Genomic DNA, 23883 nt, shown 5'->3' with positions numbered 1-23883 from the left:
TAGAGGTTTCTCAGAAAAGACTGCTGTGTTGCAAATACTGAGTTAATAGCCGAAGGACCAACATTAATTTGTGCAGTATTTTAAAGCACATGGATACAGTTGCTAGAAAAGTGCAGCGACTATTGTTGATTCAATGTAATCCTTATGGGACCTGCTAGTATTCGAGTCAAAGTGAGTGGTGCAACATTTAATTATTTTCCTATTGTGGTGCTCAGTTGTGTTAACAGTTGTCATAACCAGCAGCGGCCCGTGAAGGGAGGTGCGGTGGGGCGGGGGAGGGGCAGGGTGGGGGTGCCAAAAACCGACATATGGATAATTTGAGGTAAGTAAACAATTTAATTAATAAAACGAATTTCGTAGCGCGATGCAGTGCGTGCTACGAAATTTGTTTTATTAATTAAATTGTTTACTTACCTCCAATTATCCATATTCCGGTTTTTAGCACCGCCCACCCAGCCCCTCCCCCGCCCGCCCCGCCTTCCTGCCCCACCGTAACTCCCTCAAAGGGCCGTGGCTGGTCATGTGTGTGTTTGATTGATAAAAACTTCCTTCAGTTGGTAAACTAGTGAAATCGACACTCTCATGGTTGATGCCCATATTTTAATTTTTTGAGCAAAACAGTTTTAAGTTGCTAGTAATTGCATATCACACTTCTGCTGCTGATGTGTTCTTCTAGCAAGTGGGGTGTTGTCTGGATTAAATATCCACACTTTCTCGCTAGATGGAGGAATTATGTACAGCATGTGAATCTATAATGCACTAGCTGCAAAACATTGTTTCAGGTAAGTAACTTTCTCTTTGTCTGCTGGCCTTAGGTAGGCAGAACTAAAGGAGACATATGAGGCCACCAATCCAGTTCATGAAGCCTCTACTCACCTTCTGTTAAAAGCTTCATGTATCAAAAATCTTGAAGGTGTTCCTACATCTGTGTCTGAAGGTGAGGTACCTTGATGAAGTGATCAGTAATTTGTAAACCAAACAGAACTAGCCTGCTTTTACAGAAGGCGTGAATTTTCCTCATGTGCCTGCTTCCCAAACCTCCAAATAGAGTTGTGTAATGATTGTACTCAAAGCGGTGATGGTCATTCTATCGTCTACTGCTGCAGCTTTGTGTGTCTGGAGGAACTCATGCCATTCCGTACAGCCTGTCAGCAAACATTACCAGCAAGCACAAAAGGACAAAAATTAAGTTTGTTGTTTAGTGCTTATGAAACTTTTAAACCAGTGCTATCACAATGAGTATCTTATTACAGCATTGAACATGTATTACTGTGGTCCCTTTCGTTTTGTTTGCAGGTTTGACCAAAGACAGTTCAGATATTGTCGGCACACAGAAATGAGTAGTCAGTACTGTTGTATCAATAATCCTTAACTTTGGTAATGTATAGTGAATTGAATAGCAAAATGTAGATCGAAACATGTAGTTGTTGTATAATGGGTAATAGAATGCATATGCAAATGGATGCTCATCCCTTTTATCTGACGATAAAGTGACTTTTGATAGAAGGGAGGTCTTTTGCCATCCCACAAGAAGTTATTTACCTTTAGTTGCAAGGATCACAGAGCCTTAGGAGGAGGGGTCAGGGAAAGTGTCTGAGCTTGTGACACGTATAGAATGCGTGGGAGTAAAATCATTATAGCTGCTAATTGGCCAGTCCAAGATAGCCTAAGCCGTCTCCTTGCAGCTAGCACTCAACGTTTCTGGGAAATGAGAAGCCTAGTAATTATAAGACAGAGTCTTGGAAAGGGATCCGCCTAGTTTGATACTGAGGTAATCAATGGAGTCCCTTGCCCACTCACATAGAAATTGAGCACACAGGGCAGATTTGTGAGTGGAGTCAACAAAGCGGTTCAAAATCTGCAATTTCTGTAAATTTGCTTTAAAACCAGAAACTTTGCTGAATAGATAAAGCTCAGACACCAGCGCAAGGAGTGATGACATATGGTTGGCTATTGACAAGATGCTATCATCAGCATAAAGGCTAATGAGATGTTGGTCACCTCATATGCGACACCAGCAATGTCTGGATTATCGTGAAGCCGCTTCGCCAAGGGCTCCATATATAATGCGAAGAGAAGAGGGCATAAAGGGCACCCATGTTGTGTTCCTTGAGATATTGGAAAGATGAAGGAAGAGAGGCCATTGACCCTCGCTGACGCTGTGGATGCAGTGCATCCTTCAGCAGAATTCGTCCCCAAAGCCAACCGGTGTAATGTCATGAAAAGATAGTGCCAGTGGATGCGGTCAAATGCCTTTTCGGAGTATATGGAAAAGAGCAAAGCTTCTCTCCGAGATCTAAGGATCTTATCCAAAATATGAAGAAGGCGCTTGGTGTTATTGACAAACCATAATTAATCAGGCCTGGTCTGGCTCTATTAAACCCTGCATGGTGCACCGCGATACCAGTAAATAGTTTAGCATCTATATTCAATTTTTAAAAATGGGTCTATAGGATCCACATCAAGTCGGATCTTTGCCAGGTTTCCCTATGACCAAGATAGCAGCTTCCAGAATAGGGGACAAGAGAGAGCCAGAATCTGTGAATGAGTTATACAGCCGGGTAAGTATGGGTGTAAGGTTTTGGCAGAACACCGTATAAAAGAGGGCGCCAAAACCATCAGGTCCCGGGGCTTCAGGTGGGAAATCAGCAAAATTGCGTTGGCAATTCATATAGGTTGGTCCAAAGCCTCAAGCTCCGTGACAGGAAGGGCAGTGAAAGTAGACCCATTAAGATAAGGGAGAGGATTTCCCTGAGGGCTATCCACAGTAGAACATAAGGAGCCATAAAAGACCCAGAAAGAAGACTCAATCTTTTCGTAGGAGCAAACCGTTGAGTGAGGCCCAGAGCGAATCCTTCTGATCGTACCCGCCTTGGTTTTGCTGTCAAGGCGATGAGCTAGCATTCTCCCACAGCGATTGCTGCAGAGATAAAATTTGTCTTTGAGGCGCACCAAGGCATATCTGCCCGATCGTGATCAGGATGCTTAAGGAAGAGGCGCTGCATCTCCTGGTTCCTCCAAACCCTGGGGGGCGTCCTTTCACTTATTAGTGGCCTCTAATTTGGAGACCAATTTTTCTAAGAGCAGCCGCATATGTCAGCGTTTATAGTTCTCAGCTGCTGAGAGAGTGATGAGTTCTCCCTGGACTACAAGTTTCAGGGCCTCTCAAATGGAGAATAAAGGGAGCTCGCCAGGGTCGATACAACACAGATGTAATTGGTATTACTACATTGAAGGGAGTCTACCATTGCTGGAGACTGCAGCAAAGAGTCCCTGAGACGCCAGTGAGAAGACACAGGTTGAGTCACATTAATTTGAAGCGATAGGGAGAGGGGGCGCATCCAAAACGCCCTGTAGCCAGACTGGCTACCGGGCGTTTTGGCATGCTGCCGAGCTGGGGGCTGATGTCACTGCTGTGGGGGCTAATTTTGTTGATGGAGACCTGCGTGTGCTTTGAAATAAACAAAGCAAAACTAATTTCATTCAGCACACGCAGGTCCCCATCAACGAAATCAGCCCCCAGCTCGGCAGCATGCCAAAACGCCTGGTAGCCAGTTGGGGCCTGGGGGGCATGATCCGACATCGATCGGGGAGCAATGACTGCCTCTGTGATGAGGGCCAAGAGAATCGGGGTTGTGAGGAAGTAATCAATGCGCGCAAAGGTTTTATGGGCCACTGAATAGAACGTATAGTCTCTGGACAGTTGGTGGAGACATCCTGTAATCCGCAGTCTGCTATCCACTGTAATCCTGAAACAGAAAAAGCTCCTGTTTAGTCAGAGCGCTACCCAAAGCGGTCTAGATCGGTGTCCATTACTAGATTTATGTCACCCCCGATAAAGATGGCTGAGTCTGGGGACCTGAGGACATGAATCGGAGAACTAATGATGAAGGGTTCTTGAGATTTATTAGGTGCATATAAGTTCACTAAAGTAAAATGAAAGGTACCCAATTTAAGTCTCACTGCAAGAAAATGCCCCTTGATTTCGGTGACCGTGTCTAGAAGCTCCCCTTTAAATCCACAGGAGAAGAGAAGGGCTACCCCTCCCTTCTTAGAAAGGCCTGAGGACCTGATCTGACGTGGGAACCACCGGGAGTGCATTCTGAGTGTATCTTTTGAAAGTAGATGTATCACCTGTAAAAGGCTAATATCACTGCCGGACTGTTCTAGTGATGAACGCACAGCAAACTTGATTGGATTGTTAAGGCCCTGCACATTGAGGCTGATTATCTTAAGGGCCTGGGATATGAGAGGGGGGCAAAGACTGTGGAATCTGATGCCTATCGAGATGAGAGCTCACTGGGGTGAATCCTTCAAAGCAAAAGAGAATTGTGTGGTCGCCCAGACTCGGGCCCAGAGAACGGTCCGTACGGAGGAGCAAAAGAACAAAGGAAACCATCGGACAAGAGCATTTAAAATGTACGTTTAACAAGAAAATAAGTCCATCATGGCAAGGTGCATAGTCTGGAACATGAGCCAGATAGGGGCAGGGAAAAGCTACCATGGCCTCAGGAACAGAGGATCTCAGGGAAAGGAACAGCAAGGTTATTACCCAGGTCGAGGTGCCCGACGCACCCCCATCCCTGCCAGCAAGGTGCCCTCCTGTCCGGCATTGTAGTGTTATATATAAGAGGTACAAGCAGTTATGGTTGTGTCGGACATGTCCGTGCCCTCCATTAGCGTCTTCAGGAGTGATTTCATTTCTTGAGTTATAGTTACATGGTCTGGTTTCATAGTTGCAGTGGAGTTTGCAACTCACCTCCGGTGGAAATGCTTACAAGTCGGGTGATCTTTGATCCTGAGAGCAGGCGCAGTCGGGATCTTCCAAAGAGTTGGTGATACCAAGAACCCTGCTTCCTTCGGTTAGAGATCTAGGGGTAGGTGGGCAAATACCGGTCGGTAACGGAAGAAAATCGGTAAATTTCCCGTTACCGACCGGTATTTAGCCCTTTGCGATTTAGGAGGCTGGATTTAAGTATTCGATAATTTACCGATTCCTTTAATTTAAGGAATCTGTAAATTACCGAATCCTTAAATCCTATGTAGGGAGCACTCAAGTGAGTGCATTTTTGGTTTAAGGATTCGTTATTTATCATCAACTACAAGTTGGTGGTAAATAACGAATACCTTTAAAAAAGCAATTTTGTGCTTTTTTAAAAGTGCCATGTGGCAGACATACATGCCCTCAGGGTATCTATGTGCGCCACATGTGCACACATGCACGATTCAGGGGTGCAACAGGGTGTCAATGTGACTCCCTGCCACCCTTGAATATGCTCCCCCTATTACCGATTCGGTATTTACCGAATCGGTAATAGTGAATGGCTTCCCATTCATTCTTATGCCAGGCCCATAGGAATGAATGGGAAGGTATTCCTTATTACCGATTCGGTAAATACCGAATCAGTAATAACGAATATTACCAAATCGGTAAACTTTACCGTTTTTTTTTTTTTTTTTTTTAACCTACATTCTATTTACTGATTCTTAAATACCGAATCGGTAAAATTCGGTATTTAGGAATCGGTAAATAGAAATTGCCTTCATCTAGCCCCAAGTTTGCTCTGACGGCAGAAAATCACAAGAGGCTCCAACAAGTGCACGACTGGGAACTCCAGCCGCAAGTCCTCCTCCAATACTTCCAGCATTGGGGATAACCAGAAGTAGACCTCTAACCTGCAGCAGAGAACACCAAGTGCCCAAACTTCATCTCCAGGTTCCCACACCGCTACAGTTCAAGGGCAATGCACTATGGATGAGCTGCTCTGGGAAATTTGCTTATGCTTTTTCCCCTCACCTACTGCTTCCCTTTGTGGTTCACAAACTTCAGCAGAAATCCCTCATCCTGATGACTCCCATGTGGGTACGGCAACCATGGTTCACCACACTTATTGAACTGTCAGTAGTTCCCCAGGAACCACTACCGAACAGGCATGCCCTTCTCATGCAGAACCATGGACAAATCAGACAACCGGACCCCAGATCACTCAACCTTGCAATCTGGCCTAGTATTTGGCAACCTTAATCTCCCACAACAGTGTATGGACATTCATAAAAAGGCATGCAAGCCTACTACTCAGGCATGTTATGGAAAAGATTTGTTCACTATTGTCATTACAAACACATCGATCTCTTAGGAGCTAAAGTACGAGACATTATCGCCTATTTACTTCATCTATATACCTCTGGTTTCACTTTTACATCTGTGAGGCTACACCTGGCCACGGTAGCCGCATATCTACAAATAGGCAACGCACTTCCCTCTTCAGGATTCCAGTTGTCAAAGCCTGGAATGCCACCAGCTCCACTATGGAATCTCAGTATTTTATTAATAAGATTAATGGGCCCTCCATTTGAAACACCCCATTCCCTCAAGTTTTTATCCTGAAAGTTAACATTCCTAGTCTCTCTCACTTCACTTAGACACGTCAGTGAGCTTCAGGCATTAACTTTAGAAGAACCCTTCTTCCAAATACGTAAGTATAGGTTTTTACTTCGCACCTACCCCAAATTTCTTCCAAAGGTGGACTCACAATTCTACCTTAATCGATTGAACTGCCTGTCTTTTTTCCGCAACCTCAGTTCCTTGAAAGAACTCTGCATATGTTAGAAGTAAAAAGAGCTCTCATGAATTACATTGACAGGACTAAATCATTTAGAAAGACACAAGAACTTTTTGTTTCTTTCTTAATACCTCACAAATAAAGGGCCAATTTGAAATCGGGCATTGCACGATGGATTGTTAAATGCATTCAAACATGCTATGCTAAAGCTAAAATAACTTTACCCATTCCTCCTAGATCTCACCGCACTCGTCAGAATGGTGCTTCAGTGGACTTCCTAGGGAACATACCTATAGATGACATATGTAAAGCAGCTACATGGTCTACACCACATATATTTACAAAACATTACTGCTTATATGTACTTGCATGTCAACAAGCCAATGTGGGCCAAGCAGTTCTATGTGCACTGTTTCAACCAACCAACTCCAATGGTCTAACCACCACTTATGGTTTACAGTCCATGCTAAGCATGTGCACCTGCAGTCATACATGCCTCAAACAGAAAATGTTACTTGCCCGGTAAGCATTTGTTCGTGCCTTGTAGTGCTATAGATTCACATGCATTCACTCACCTTCCCGGACGCTTGTGCTTCTTACAGTTACTTTCACTGCTTTTGATTGGACATACTACACTTTGCTTCACGTTCCATCCTCACCCGCCATGCAGGAAAACAATCTAACAATTCAGTCGATTACCATGTGCATTACCAGCAAGAGGAGGAGTCACACTGCCTTGAAAAAACTCTCTTAGAAGAATAACAACATGCATACGTCCGAGCCCAGCTCTACATGGCAGGATTATGCTCAGCATGTGAATCTACAGCACTACATGCCACGAACAAATGCTTTCTGGGTAAGTAACATTTTCATTTCTGTCTGGGATATCGAATGATGATTACTTCTGTGCAAGGGTTAGAAGATCTCTCTTGGACAGTGGCAGATTCTAGGGCACATTGTATTTCTGGATTACTCCAATGTTTTTAAACTATTACAGGTACAAAGAAAGGTGGAATGATAAACAAAATCAAAGGAAATAATACAAGAACCAAAGCCTAGACTAATCAGTCTTCTGTTTCCACAGCGTTGAAAATGAAAATTGTTGCACAAGAATGTGAAATTGCTTAAATACATATGTACTTACAGAACTCAGATCATAGATAATCGGCGTTTAATTAAATCTGGTGGCTTTTTTAACTTCTTTCAAGGTGCCAGTGGACCTGTCAGATCCCACTAGTGTTGGGATAGCACAGTCAAACACAAAGCCTTGATATATGTGTTATTGTCTGTTTTCTGCTTTAAATCTAATCCTTAATCCAAAAAATGGCTAGTTAGAAGTTTGTCTGCTTTTTATGGAAATAATCATTGTTTTCTACATACATTTTGTTGAGCTTTATTTTTGTATCTTAGGAGCATTGCTTGATGGGAATCAGGGGAACTGTGCGGCGCAGCACCGACGGGGACTTCATCCATGCCAATGTAGATATCGACCTCATAATCACAGAAGAGCCTGAAATCGGCAACATAGAGAAGCCAGTGGAAATTTTTCACATCATTGAACATTTCTGTCTGGGCAGAAGACGACTTCATTTGTTTGGAAGGGACAGCACCATCAGGCCAGGTAAATGGGTATTTATTAAATGTGTGTTTTGTACTGTTTTATAAAACACTAGGTTCCTCCGACATTGCTTAAAAGTGCTGATAAATATGAAATGCTATTTGTAAGACCCTTTCATGATAAAAGATGCTGAAATAGTGCGTTCTGCACTGAGTAAGATTGAGTGAAACTCTACTGGTGCTTGTAGTGACAGTAAATTGCTTGTAAACAGTAGAGGTTGTTCTTTCTGAGGCACCTCATTGACCATTTGATGCATGACTCGACATTTTTCCAGACTTAAACATAATGGGGAACTTTTGACTGGGGGAGAATGTTTGCATTGTCAGCATTCCGTCCATCATTTGTTTGCTGTAGAACTAAGCAATCTCTGCAATGGGTTGTGTGGGTTTTGTAGGTGGGTTCAGTATTTTATCTAGCTTGAAGACCAGAAATGTTGTGGTTTCAGTGATATGTGACTAGTTGTCCATTACGTTTAAGGAGTCTGGTCATGACTCAAATGTATGTTAGGTTTTCTTTTATGGATCATTTATTTTGTTATTCTACAAGACATGCAGAAACTCCCACGTCAGTGCTACAGTTTAAACATATATGTTTTTGTATGTGTTTAAGATGCACGACTTTTACTGTGCAAAACAAAACCTTCTTTCTTCATTCCTGTTTGTGTTTGCTTTCCTCCATACAAACTAAAAGTTAAACAATATAGTGCCTGAAAAAAAGAATAGAACCTGAAACTGCAGCTGGAAAATACTGGTTGTGCACAAATGTTCAGATTCTAGTACAGTTTTTGAAAATGCTGATGTGAATTTAGGCAAGTGATGATCCTAAAGTAAATTCTCAACAGCTGTTTAAGCCCACACAGTGAAGTACTGAGCTAAACACCAAACAGCAGTTGCACACATCTGGTTTGGTGATGCAACCAAGAAGGATTATTGGATAACTGTTCTGTTCTCAATTTGCTACAGGCATGTTTATGACGGCTGGCCATCTTTGACAGTACTCTTGCCTCCAGCCTTTCCTAGTATGTGTAAACTGTACCTTCCTGATGACAGTAAATGAAGATTGTGCAGAACATGCAGGGCAAGACCATAAACAACTTATGTAATGGAAAAGACCGGTCATCTTGGTTTGGCAAGTCTTTCCCTAGTCTTCTGTTTTACAAGGCCACCATAAGTGCAGAACAAGACCACATTGCATATCCCAAGAAGAGATGCGGAGGTCAATGTTCAATAGACTTAGCCAGCAACTTCCAAATATAAATAAGATATTTAGCTGCAGTAAATATTAGGTGAAGCTTTGTCTACCCTTTTTATCACCAGTGGCCTGTGATATCCCAGTGTCCATGGATCCTTTCAACCCATTACTGTCCAAGACTGTGAATCCTAAACTCTCCTGCTGTATTTTTCCCAAATAAGTATGCATACATCCACACACTCCTTGTTAATACTTGGAAAAACCTCTAAATGCAATGGAGCTGGATCTGGAGGAGTTTAGGTCTTTTTATCTGCATACTAGGTTGTGTAGCATGAAGATGTCCGGTGCAGGCCATGTACCTGCACTCCTCCTTTAAGAAAACGTGTTTCACTTTTACAGTTTGGGAAATTCAAAGATTCTTCTGGTGTTGGGCCTTAGGGTAAAGCAGTAAGTCATTGAGGGTGTAGGACAGGCCAGTAGATGTACATTTGAAGGATTTGTGACTTTTCGGTGCACCATTCAGTCCTTACTAAAGTTTTGTTAATGTTTAAAAAGGTGGAAATATGTGTGTGCGTGTATATGTGTGTGTATATATATATATATATATATATTCACTGACAAAAACATAGGTTTCAGGGACGTTATAGTTAGAAATTTGTATTTAAAAGCCTTTGAAATTCACTGTAAAAAAACATAGGTTTCAGGGACATTCTAGTTAGTTGGACATTTGACTCATACAAAACCAGAGAAATTCCGCCGTTCTAGTTAGTTCAGCTAACTAGAACTCGTGCCCCGCAATGCACTGCTGATGACATCACATATTACATCATTCATGACATGGTCAGTGACATCACTGATGACATCTCAAATGACATCACTAATGACATCACTGATATAATCCACGTGAAACTCTGATGCACCTCCTCACACCCTAATATAACCTTTGATACACCCACTCTAAAATACAGACTACCATTTTCGAAACCATAGATACATCAATACCACTTACTACATACGCACTCACTGATTCCTAGGTTTTTTAAATGCTCATTCCGAACTATAACGTCCCTGAACCCTATTGTTTTTTCAGTGGATTTCAAATGTTTTTTAAATGCTAATTTCTAAACATAACATACCAGTTGCGTTTCCAGAGTGGTTGAGAAAGGTGATCGTGGCCTCAGAAACACCTCTTAGCAATCCCACTGTGTGAGATTTACTGGAGGTAACAGGAGGAGTAGTTGGCCCCCAACGTCAACCTTGGGGGCCAACTACCCCGTTTATTACCACCAGTAAGTCCCACACAGCAGGATTGCTAACGTCTTATATCAGGCCAGCCCCCTCCCTGCACCACTGTGCAAATGTGCCCCCTAGCACGTTGTAAGTTGGGGGATTAAGTCCCCTTGAATCCTGAGGGTCCCTGGGGGCCAACTAACCCACCAGGTACCTCCCAGTAAGCGCCACAGAGCTGCATTGCAGAGAGGTGGACCGAGGCCATGCCCCTTTTTACACCTCTCTACAACGCAGCTCTGTGGCTGTGGCACTGGCATACTACAGATCTACGAAATCCAGCACGGAGATGTGTAGCTGCTGAGTGAGCTCAGTACCATGAGGCTTGGAGGCAGGGCACCTTGCAGCACAGCTATCATCTGTCGCCCTGTTAAGTTGGGGGCTTTAGGCTAGTTTTGTTTTTTGAAGTTAACACCACTTGTCATGCTTGGGTAAGGAAAACTTTGGTCCCAGCACACGTTTCTCTTTAGAAACACTGGACTTACTAACTAATATAGCAACTGCATAGCTGTGGACTCGTTATCTTAAGTATAACTATTTTTGCTCGGTCCTACATTAAAGCGGTGACTAATGTAGTACCTATGTTTTGCTGAACGAACATTTGGTGTATACACCGCCCCTCACATAGAGTGCAAGGCAAGGTGTTTTTATTAAAGATTCAACTCTGTGGCTGTACTGTTTTTTTCACCAAGTTGCAGTTCCTTTGTTATGGAACAGAGGCGACTGTGCGAGGATCTTTTGTAACAAATAGCAAGCATTTGCATTGCGATTGGTCTTGCAATTGCGAGAGTTCGAGTTAATGGCATTGTAAATAATAATGCCTTTTATGTTTTGAAAACTTACAAGCGATGCGTAAACACGCACTTTGTACGTATAGTCCTTGCTTACGAAAGGCAAGGCTGCCAGTAAAAGAGGTGCAGTTACTGCCAGCCTTACTTCTCAATAGCATTGACTATAAGTACAAAGTGCGTGTTTACGCACCGCTTTGAGGTTTTCAAAACACATAAATAAGTCATTTTCATTTACAATGCCAATGGCTGAAACTCTCGTAAATGTGAGACCTACTGCATTGCAAATGCTTGTTCTTAAAAAGAAAACCAGGTACATTTAAAAAAAAAAAAAAAGAAAGTACACCTTTTATTTTTTAAGAGCAGGCAGTAGTCTTGGAACACTGGCTGCTCTCAAAATACTTTTTCAACTATTCTCAAAAGGGGAAATGGGTGCTTCCCATTTGCGAATGGGTTTCAAACAACTTTGGGTTGATGGTAAAGTGCAAATGTCTTGCAAATGCATTTCAGTAGCAAAACATTCATACATATCAATGCGAAACGGTATTTGGAAGGGGCTCTCTAAATGCGCCCCTTGTAAATACCGATTCGCAAACACAAAATACCATTCGGTAACATGGACTTTGTACATTTGTAAATGTCTTTTGCTTTCCCAAATGGCCTGATTTGCAATCGCCAATAGCCTTAGTACATCTAGCCCCAAATATACAAGACAAACAGAGAAGTTTGGCCTAGCGGGAATTCATATGCCTGCAGCACAGTGCGAGTACACTTTTTTTTGGGTGAACTTGCAGTATGAGACTGCTAAAACTATTAGAGTTGCAACTTTCAATGTGAAGTAAAATAATAAGTAAAATATCAACCACTGTCTTGTTGAAAATCAATTGCTAAAAATTGCTGGCGAGCTTATGATGAAGTGTTCTTTGCATCTTATACCGAAGGACTGTAAAATGAATTCACCCAAAACCCGTGCAAGGATATAGATTTTTTTTTTTTTTAATGTTTGACATTTTATGTGGAATTTGATACAGCCAAAAATTATGAGCAGTTTTAATGGAACCTGTCTGCATCCACTTCCATGTCCCTAATGTGCTTAAAAACAAGAATGGCTCTTAGGGTGGACTCTGAGCTCTGCTTCAAAGAAAATGAAAGCTCACTCACGTCTAAAATAGTCCTTTAGGTGGCCTATAGAACAGTCCTCCCCTAGACCATTCACCATTTAAGTTGGAGCGGGCACAAATGGCACAATTGGGGGGGGGTCCTGCCTGCACTACCATTTTGGAGTTGGGGGAACTCGGCGTCTCCTTCCGGCCACACAGATCACGATAACAGTCTGGGATAAAGCTGTGAAAACTATTGGGTGGCACGGTAAACCCACAAGAAAAACACCTTTCTGGAAAAGTCACTGGCTTCCCGAAATACAAAATAATGCAGGAATTTGAGGCCTGGTTTCTGCTTGGGATCTCTAAAGTGGGACACCTACTTGAGGGAGGCACTATCGTGCTGTTCTCTTTACTTCAGTGAGATTATGGGGTGAATGCAAGTCAGTTCCTCATATACGTACAAATAAGACATGCATGGAGGGCGGAAGGGCTCCTTGGGATGGTATCCTGGAATATGCCTCGCAGAGGAGGTGGGGAAAGGTGCGATCTCCTTAACCTATGGAACCCTAAATAATAACATGCCAGTTACCTTACATAGGCTGTGGGAAAAGTAGATGATGGAGGTATGGGAAACTGGAGGACATCGATTGGGAAGCAGCCCTTATGCACATGAAGGAGGTAGCAATCAGACCCCAGCTATATCTAGTACATTTCAAAATAGTACAGAAAGTGTACTATTATGGACGTCGAATGCATGCCATGTGTTGGGCGCAGACCCTGCATTGTCAGATCTCGGGGAAAGGATGGCTTTCTAACATATGATCTGGAGTTTCCCCCTGATTCAGGACTACTGTGTTGCAGTTATTGGGGAACTTAATGGAGTGTTCTCGGCACATTCCATTGGATGCTAAATTCCTTCTCTTGGGGATCCCTATTGACATTGACCTACACAGGCTCAGCTTCTGCTCTGTGGCCGTGTCGTGACCAAGAGAGCAATAGCTCGATACAGTGGGGCACAGGAGTGCCCCCAACATTACAGGAATGGGATATGGACATGTACATGGTGGCTGAAAAAGCTGCCTGTGCCAGCTTGGGCTGCCCAAAACAATTGTAGGGTTGGGGGTAAATGGATGCATTATTACTCTTAGGAGATGGTAGAGGACAGTGGGAGATAAGGTTGGGAAGTGTCCTGAAGACACCGGGTGGGTCATTACCTGCTGTATTGATGTTTACAAATTGGTGTTGATTTCTGCTATTGAATCTCTACTGGCAAATGTGTATCTGGGAAGGGGGTGGTGAGGGTTTCAATGGATGTTCAGTGTTGTTGTTACTACTATGCAGTTACGGGGGTTTGCCTCCAGATTTGTACTGTATGTTGCTTTTATTTGCTTTTGCTGCACTGTTTTCATAATAAAATAAAAAATATATTATTCGGTTTAAAAAGGACACTGATGGAATCCATTACCTTTTGAAATTAGAATCCTTATTGTGAATGCTTAAAACTCATCTTTCCATGTTATACACTTTCAATGTAATAAATAAATATTTTTTGCAGATATTATTGTACTTATTTTATTGGATATATTACTGAGGGCATCAAGCCAGAACTTGCAACGCTTTAGAAAATTGAAGAGCATGCAAAATCAAGATATTTGTTTACCATATAGGCCCCTGTTCCAGTCTTGGGTTATCCTGTATCCTTCTGACGTATGCCTCAAATCAGTTTCACAGAGACTAGCTCATTTTCTACAAGTGTCCTCCCGCAGCCATGGAATTTTCTGTCACTCTGATGAACCTGGAACCTCTACCACAGCATTAGCTCCATGCTGGCTGAATGACTTCATGGCGCTGTGTGACATAGTGCAAGAGCTTGGCAGTTTAAGGTTAGCAAGGTTTTAACTGTGGTAAATGTCATGATTTTCGATGGTCTGAATGACTTTTGTCAGCATTCCATAAAGCAGTGGCTGATTAAAAAAAAGGCTGTGCTGCTCATAATAAGGAGGTTGGGATAGTTTGGTAATATGTGCATACTGCCTGTCAATGGGAATTACTATTTAACCCAAACCTTGTTGCTGTAAGCGCTGATCTCCGCTGACTGCTTACCCACCTGCCTGTAACACTGAAGATAATTATTGATAATTGCCCACCCCATCTACCCATGTCAAGCAGGATTACTTTAGAAGCCATCCCAGAGGCATTGGATGTCAATCCAACCATATTAGAAGAAAATGTTCAAATCGTCCGATACCATCAAGTAATTGAAGCCATCAGCAAATCTTAGAAAATTGTGCTTGATGATTTGAGGATGACTTGAAAATAGGTACCCGTTAACTCCTCTAGATGAGATTGTTCCTGGTGATTTTAGGATGACTTCAAAATGAGCTTCTGATGAGTTCACACGATGAGTTTGCTCTTGATGATTTGAGAATGATTACAAAACTAGTATCTAATGTAGTACTTCCAAAAAAACAAACACAAAATCAGCAGGCAGAACACCGCTCCATGGTTCCCCCTAAGTTGAGAGAACTGAAACAATCCTGCAGAAGGCTTGAAAGGAAATGGAGAAAGAATTATTCAGACCTTACTAAATCAGAATATAGGGAGGCAATCCGATTCTACAAACTTGAAATTAAAGCTGCCCAAGCTGTCTTCAATGAAGATAAGATTAATCTATCCGCAAACTCCCCCAAGGAAATTTTTCTTATCGCTAAGACCCTCACCAAACTGCCCTTGAAACAGCCCTCGCCGGATAGCGCTCTCACACGTTTCAATAGCCTGGCAGAATTCTTTTCACAGAAAATTCAAAACATTTATCTGTCCTTTCCAATTTCACAGAACCCTCACTCTGTCACCCATGCCAGAATCACAACCTGGAACCCAAACTTCACTAGAACAATTCCTCCCCCTTGATCTTGTTCTGTTGGGCCCAATTATGACGAAACTTAAATCTGGTTCTCCAAAAGACCCTGCCCCTCCGAAGATCCTCACATTAGCCACCGACATCATTTGTCCTGCTATCCTTGACCTCGTGAACTCCTCTGTTTCATTTGGCATGGTTCCCACGGCCTGGAATTGTGCTATAGTCAAAGCCCTCCTAAAGAAACCTAATCTAAATGAGGACGATTTCTCCAACTACTGCCCCATTTCTCTTCTTTCTTGGGTGAGTAAGATTCTTGAGAAACCCAAACACTATTATGGTGGATTTTCTGGAATCTAATGATTTACTCCATTCCTCCCAGACTGGTTTTCGCCCCCAATTTGGGACAGAAACCGCCCTCCTCGCAGCAACTGAGGAGGCTAGGAGGATCCTGGATCAAGGGGGTAAGGCTGCGATTATCCTCCTTGACCTCAGTGCCGCTTTTGACACTGTAAACCGCAACACTCTGATCCTCTGAATCAAAAACCTAGGAGTATCTGGTACTGCTCTAACCTGGTTACAATCCTTTTTGAGTGAGCGATCATTAAGGTCTTTGAAGGAGTTGTTGTCTCCAATCAGTGGCCTCTTAGCTGTGGGTTCCTCAGGGCTCCTCCCTGAGACCCACACTGTTTAATGTTTTCACGAGACCCCTGGCAGAGATCGTCCATCCATTTATCATAAAAATTATCACCTATGCAGATAACACTCGGCTCGTGGTGGCGTTAAACCACCCCAAGCGGTCATCTAGCACCCTAGGTTGTTGCCTAGAGGAGGTCGCCAAATGGATGGAGCTCTCATGCCTTAGACTCAATGGGGACAAGACGGAGCTCATGTTCCTGGGCAGCTCCCCCTCCTTCAACTCTGCCTTGCATTGGCCCAATTGTCTTGGGCCCGCCCCAGCCCCAAAAGACAAGATTAAGAGACTGGGCATATGGCTTGACTGTTACCTCACTTTTAACCATCAAGCAGCGAAAATCTCAGCCACTTGTTGTGGTTTACTTAGGATGCTGTGTAAGATCCTTCCTCTTCTCCCTTTCCAGGCCAGAAGGATCATGGTCCAGGCCCTTATCCTTTCCCACCTGGATTATGGGAATGTACTCTATCAGGGTGCCCCACAATACACCATCAGTAAGCTCCAGATCATCCAAAATTTTGCTGCCCGCCGTCTCCTACAGGTCCCTCGCCGACAGTCTGCAAAACCAGCCCTGGAGACCTTGCTTTGGCTGCCGATTAGGGAAAGGATTCAGTTTAAAGCCATGTGTTTTGCCCACAAAGGATCTGGAAGAACGGCCCAGCTGTTATCCAATCCTTGATCACCCCATACCAACCTAGGAGGAACCTCCGCTCAACGACCACCTTCCTCTCCTTACCCCCAAAATAATGAGCTAGATGTGGCGGACCGCCTTTTACCTACAACGCTGCCACTCTGGAACACTCTCCCACTTTCCCTTCGACAGGAGCCCAATCTGCTGGCCTTCCGAAGGCTTTAAAAAACATGGCTCTTTAGGAACTGTATCTAACTCTTACTTGCTCGGCCATCGGCTGTGCCGTCTGTAGCGCTGGGAGGCCTCAGGGTAGCATTCACGCTTTATAAATTTAATTTCATGCATTCATTCAGTACTGCACTAGAATAGTTTGCATTCAAAAATATGAGCGTTCTTAAATGCTTGTGGATAATTTACTGATTTTTAAAAACAAGTTTGCCATTTTTGTTTCAGTTTTGTTTTAAAGTGTAACCAGTTGAGTGGTTTCTGGAGTATTTGCTGTTAATTGCGCAGTGACCTCATGTCATATCTAATGATCAGCATCTGATATACATCAAATAGCGTGTTAATTTAGTCACATGTTAGTATTTTTACTGGCTTTTGTTACTTACAAATCAATCTTATTAATTATAATTGGTAGAACAAACAATTCAAAGCTTAAAATGTTCAACATATAATATTAATTTTGCAAATCGGACTATGTGCAACACAAAGCCTTCACTTAAAGGGCCATAAGCCTTTCTTTTGTTAAAGTTTCTTCTTAGTTGGGGGCTTTCTGGCGCCTAACACCTAGATACTAATGGAGTGGAGGGACACCAGGGCACTCAGATTATCAGTTCACAAGGGCTTAAAAAAACCTATAATTTGGAGGCAGGTTTTTGATTTAGTTCAACCCTTTTATGTACGAAAAATGCGTGTACTGTAAAAATGGCAGATGCATCTGTATGGCGGTTACAAGGTGTAGGAGTCGCACACCGTCCATACTGGTATGCATTATATTTTAAGAGTACTTGGTCTGGAAATATAGAAAGTCATAGTATACGCTATCCTTTTTTGATCATTATGTAAGAGTTTCTCTGAAAGCAAGCTAGAACGTTTGATTGTGTATAGTGATTTATGGCACATAATGGACTGTATTTCGGGCCTGAATAATATGTGTAAAAATCAATAAAATATGTTTGAAAAAAGGGGTTTAATACATTATTAAACGAATGATAATAGAGTACCTTAACCTTCCGCTTGACGTAATGCAGATTGCTTCAGTGTTCCTACTATGAGGCTTTTAACAGGTCCCTGTTGAGATCAGAGGAAAACACATCATTATCTTTTAGACTTTGAGAAGAGCCCCCTGACCCATGCCATTTGACCAGTGACCATGACGTTAGTTTGCCAGCTGGTAGCTTTGGTCATTTAACTTTCATTCAATCAATTACTTTTACGCGTTTAGCCTACTAGATGCAGACTCTTGCATGTCGTGAAATCTGAATATTATCTGTCATTCTTTAATGCCTGCTACACAAAGCTGAAAGACACAAGATGAAAGTATTTGACCAGATATATTAAAAGGCTGTAGTAAGGATCTTTGAGGCACTCGTCATATCAAAAGAGCAAATGCAGATGCGAATGGCGAGTGTTGCACCAACAATGTACAGTTGGAAAGAAATTAGGAAATCCAAAAAGAAGCGGTTTCTCAAATATTCCTCCGCAGCGCACTGCTAGCTGGAAGAGAAAAACATTATTTGGCCCATGCTGCATTTGGGACCCTTGGTCCCCACTTATCCTATTACTTTATTGAATACAGACCTGGATTTTGACAAACAGGGCCAGTGGATGAAGAGGCATTTCGAAAGTCACGGGGAAGAAAATCGTCCCTGCCAGCACAGTAGTGGAAGAGGTATTTGGTGCCACTACCAGTGCAGTAGCTCATTTCTCCATGGTAGCAGCAACCCCTTTCCCTTTCAGCTTCTCTACCACTTGACATTGAGTGTACCATCCTCCTTTCCATATATCCTGGTATGCGCAACAAAAATGGAGTCCCTGGCTTATTTTAGCTGGTAGATCCCCCAATGAACTTTGTGGGTGACTTCAGACCACTATCGTTAAAGGAAAGCAGATTGCATGTTTTGCTTAATTGTGCTCCTGGGCACTTGCTACAGCAACCCAAAGCCTGAACTGTACGGTAGATTTACATTATTTGGCTCAGCTTAATTTGTCCTACTTCTCCTGAATTAATCAAGAAAATGTCATGAACCTTCCCTTTACCCAGAGTAAGCTGAAAACTTGATGCAAATTCATAGCGGTAAATGCAAAGCTCTTTTAAGCCTACTCTGAGGCCCTTTCAGGGTTTTAAAGCTTTTGACTTTGAGGATAATGCAATGTCACTGTAGGGTTTTTAAGGTTTCACCAACTGTCAGAATGACAAACATCGGTCGAACAAAGGAGGATGTACCAGAAGTACAAAAAAGCCTTTTACCTCTTCAAGAAGCATTTCTTTCCCACAGCAACTGCAGAGCACAAGTAAAATAATTTCCCGTTATTCACCTTACCCATGAATGCATGCAAACAATTCTTTTTGTCTTTTTTATGCAGACTTCAAGTTTTTCTGTGTATGCAGTGCACAATAGGAATAAACGCCTGTGTCATTCTTTACCCCGACATCTTTATTCTCTTGCTCCCAAAAGAGTCTTTTGAATTGGAAACATTGGGATACATGGATATAACCTCTCGGCTATCAAGAAATATTTTAGTGTGCAGTTGAACTAAGATTTGCATATCCAATGGACATCTAGCACGGACCAATCCCTGCCATTTGTGTTGGGGATACTTTTCAAATGCAAGACGCTCCACTGGGGTTGGCCTAGGGTCATTGGGTCTTAGCCAAGGAAGGATTTGGTGGTGGTCAGTGGTCAGTGTTCATATCCAGCAGTATCTATAAACTTGAGAAATACTCCTAAAGCCCTACAAATGAATTTTCTTAATCGGAGTGGGTTGATCATAGTATATTCTTGCCCCCAAGTAATGCTGGTAACTCATCAAACACAGGCATATTTTCAGCAACCTTGCGTCGATCACCACATGGTGGTCCCTGAGGGCCCCCTGCCAAGTTATTGTCGTCCTGCTTCAAAGTTCTAATGCTCTTAGCAGCACAACCAGCAGTTTGATCCTCAGTGGGCTTATATTCCTGACTGTTGGAAGATATTGGGCAGCATTCCTTTGTGGTACCATGAAGCAAACTAGTTGTTCCACCTCCTCCTTAGCTCTTCTTGAACCACCAGGCGACAGTCTGCCTGCTGAAAAGGAAACTTAGCCCATTTTCAGTGCATGACCTTTTCTCTAAAGACGCATCGGAAAGACTGGATTGAACGCAGTTTCTTTTGCCCTAGAAGTGTTTCTGTTGAGCTACCATCTGCAACATCATAGTTCTCATGGACAACGTGAGTACCATGGTCTAAGTCAAAAAGCAACCTAGACTTCATCATCTTATCTGCTGATCTACAAGGATGTTGCATAAAATGGTGCAAAAGGGATCCGGGTAAGTAGTTTCTTAGAAAGGTTAGTCAGAATGGCTGAATACTGTAGCTCCTGCAGAATGTGTACTCTTTTTGCTTGTGCCTCTACCACACCTTCCTTCTGTTCCTTCCTTAATATGCATTAGAAAAGTCCCAAACTTGAAATATAATGGGAAGACATTCATAACTAGTGTAGCTAAATATTTTCTTGGTAAATGCAACATCTGCTCTGGAACTGACGTCCAGGTGATAGTGTTCCTAGCACATGTGGTGGCTTTGCAAATAACAAAGACATCAGCTTGTCTTAGAAAGGTGACTCCCTCTTTGTTCAAGGTGATGGCTTTATGATAAAAATGTATCCGTGAAATGTGGACTGCTCTAAATTGATGCTCATTCAAAGTACTGTCTGCCGCATACACTTTACGGTTATGCTGCAGCAAAAAACTAAAGATGTATGACGCGTATGTACATCTCTACAAAAGTATAAGATGTGCACTTCTTTCTATTTTTCTTAGTGTCTCATCACTACAGATCAACCCTAGCATTGTTATTAGCAAAGAAATGGGCCCATGAGCAGGAAGTTGGAGGGAGCTTCACACTTGCCTACTACTCTCTTAAAAGGCTTTCAGGACTGTTTTATACTATATTTACACATCAGCGTAAACATAACTTAGTTTTATTTTATTCATTTATTTCTTTTAAAGTACTAGTAAACACCCAAAGGCTGCCTCAGAGCTGACCACTGCCGCCATTGTACGACCAAAGCATTTTCCTTGCAGTGGGAACTCCCATTGAAGTAATTTCTGTGTCATTAACTTATGTGGTGTGATGTAGTGATGGGGATGCTCATCAGTCAGGATTTCAGCTGGCCCTTCCTGCTTTTTGTCCTGTTTCTTAACCCTCTGGCTGCGGCCGGAATTCTGCGCCTGTGCGGCACATTCCGATCGCGGACGTGGTCATGACGGCTCCCGGCCGTCATCAGCACACGCCCACCGTAACTGATGACTACCAGGAGCCGTCATCAGCACCGAAGGGGTTAAAACTTCCTTTTAGCTACTTTAGTTTCTAACAAAAACATAAAGTAGCCGGCTTTTGTCTTTAACCCCTTCAGCGCGGCGCGCATTTTCGCGCTGTGCTGAAGGTTCTAATGAGCCTATGGGCTCATGACGGAACGGTTCCGTCATGAGCACAGCTCAACCGAATCTCATGACGGAACCGTTCCGTCATGAGCGTCGAAGGGGTTAAACCCTGTTTGGGGAAGTATCCCCCATGTATATGCTGCCTAGCTAATATTTTCTTTCACATAAGACTTATCTGGACTAAACCAGTGCTTTCTACAAATTGTAAAACAGGTAGTGTATTTCAAATGTATGTAAAGGTCTCTTTATTGAGTAATCTTTTTTAACAGCTTTCTTATTTTTCAGTAAAATCAGGCAATTTAGGTTCAATTCCTTCTGACTTAAACAACAGTTGTCACAATTCTAGACATTAGTTTGTCAACATTACTAGTTACCAAATTATATGAAAATCAATGTTTACTCATTGTAGATGATTGACTGATTGGTATCTCAGATTAGAGCAGGCATTAAAAATAGTAATGAACCTAGATCGATTTTTAGAAAGTGGTCCTCTCTGTTTGCATCCTGTTTCTCTGACTAGGAAATACTACTTAGTGTTCTGTTCTCCTAATGAAGGGAGGTCTTATTTTATTCCAGTCTGGGTATCACCATCCTATTCAGAACCCATCTTCCCTACAACCCCTACTTATTGTTTATCTTCCTCATTTTTAATTTTGTGTTAGAACTGAAACATCTATTCTTGATGCACAGCTTCTAAGAAGGCTGTGCCTAAGCAAGCTCCATTCTTAGAAGCGGAAGTCCTATTTTCTCTTTGCGGATCTCAACAGTAAAAAATGCATTTAAAATTAAAAAGAAATGGTATATTTTTATTTTGAAGTACTTTGTCTCTAGTGTATCCAAATCCCCCTGGCTGCACAGGGATTATTCTTATTCTCTTATCTCGGTTGTTGCTTTCAGAGTAACCGGAGTGGAAGCAAACATGCACTGGTTAATACACAAACAGAATGAAGATGGATAAGCGGTAGCATAAAATCATAGTGAAGATGCTAAATGTTGCACTTTGGTGATATTTATGATGTTGGACAACTAATGTGTGTGAAAAGGTATGATTTTAAGTGGTGGCTGTGCAGGCTGTTGACTGAAATATTTCACAACTTTTATAAATTACTCATCATTTGTTCTCATCCCATTCTCTAGGATGGCTTACAGTGGGGCCCACACTCACCAACAGTAACTTTAATGCTGAAACGTACGCTTCCTACTTCACTGAGCCAAATTCAGCTTTGACTGGCTGTACGGAAGAGATCGAAAGGTTACGGCCCAAATCTCCTCCACCCAAACTGAAAGCTGATCGAGGAGGTGGACCTTCCAGGGGAGGTGGAAGAGGAGCAGCCTCTCTTGGCCGAGGGGAGAGAGGCAGAGAAAGAATGAGAGGAAATTTCCGTGGAGAAAGAGGATTCAGAGGAGGACGCGGAGGTGCACAGAGAGGAGGTTTTCCTCCTCGCTGATTGCAGACACTCCTGTTCATTCTTGTCTTAGTCTCTATTTGTTTCTTTACTCTAGAACCCTGTGGAGAATTATTTTTTACTTATCAAGTGCATCCGGCCGTTGTAAATTGTTGTAACTTACATTACCTATTTCATGTTTTCTTGAACAGAAAGCAGGGCATTTTCATGAGGATAAAACTCTTATGCTTCTAGAGGGCTTTGGGAGCTGAACAAAGTGGTGCTTTTCATATGATGTAACCACACACTGTGAACTTTTTGTATTGTGTATAAGACCACAGTATATGCGTGGATGACCTTGGACCACATTAGCAACATGGATTGGAAAAGGATTCCAGTGCTTCACTCCCTTGTGCTCCAGAAGAAAGACTGCTTTCTCAACCTTTGAAATGCCCACTTTGTTTTACTTTGAGTTCAACAATAATTCACACAGATTTGCCAGAGCACACGGTTTGTAAATTTTCCAGTGTTGATCACGTATGCATTACAAATGCATTTCCTAGTTCTGGAATCTTTTATCATTGAAATTTTTAGCCAGAGAATTAGAAAAAAAAAATTCTTTCTGGGAATTGCCAAGCAATAAGGATGTTAATAACCTGAAGGACCTGAGATGGTTTTACTACTGGAGGCATGTCTTCATTTGCGGAAATTGAATTTGAATGTTCAGATTTCATTGATCAGTATTTTACTCTTTCCCAAGTTTACAAGATGATGTCCTTGCAAACCATGTCAAATAAAAGCGTACACATGTTTTGATAAAATCTTTTTTCATAATAGGCGTTTTGCATTTGTTTTTTAATGTAATGAGCCATTTGATTTCTATTTATGTTGTATTTTAGCTAGCTAGTTTTTATTATGTTTATTTACAGTGCTTTTCCATTGCACAGCTTCACCTTCAGGTATTAGTCCACTTCACATGGAACTGCCCCTAAAGTATATCAGAAATGCTCAACATTAGCAAGAAGATCAGTTGAGCAGTGTCCTATGTTAAGATGATCAACTGAATTGTATGGTGGTCGGGGGTAAAGCTGATGGAGAGTTAAAGGTATGCTGAATGT

General features: G+C 42.3%; 1 protein-coding gene across 1 annotated transcript in view; it reads left to right on the top strand.

The window, feature by feature from the left end:
- METTL14 (methyltransferase 14, N6-adenosine-methyltransferase non-catalytic subunit) overlaps positions 1–23599 on the top strand; it is a 202156-nt gene extending 178557 nt beyond the window's left edge. Inside the window, exons 10-11 of the mRNA XM_078675944.1 lie at positions 7974–8184; positions 22518–23599. Coding sequence (XP_078532070.1) covers positions 7974–8184; positions 22518–22828 — 522 coding nt within the window. The 3' untranslated portion in view covers positions 22829–23599. The remainder of the gene's footprint in view (positions 1–7973; positions 8185–22517) is intronic.
- Positions 23600–23883: the final 284 nt, after the last annotated feature.

The sequence above is a fragment of the Lissotriton helveticus genome, chromosome 2_1 (assembly GCF_964261635.1).
Source record: "Lissotriton helveticus chromosome 2_1, aLisHel1.1, whole genome shotgun sequence".
NCBI lineage: Eukaryota > Metazoa > Chordata > Amphibia > Caudata > Salamandridae > Lissotriton > Lissotriton helveticus.
This window is presented reverse-complemented; position numbering and strand designations above follow the sequence as displayed.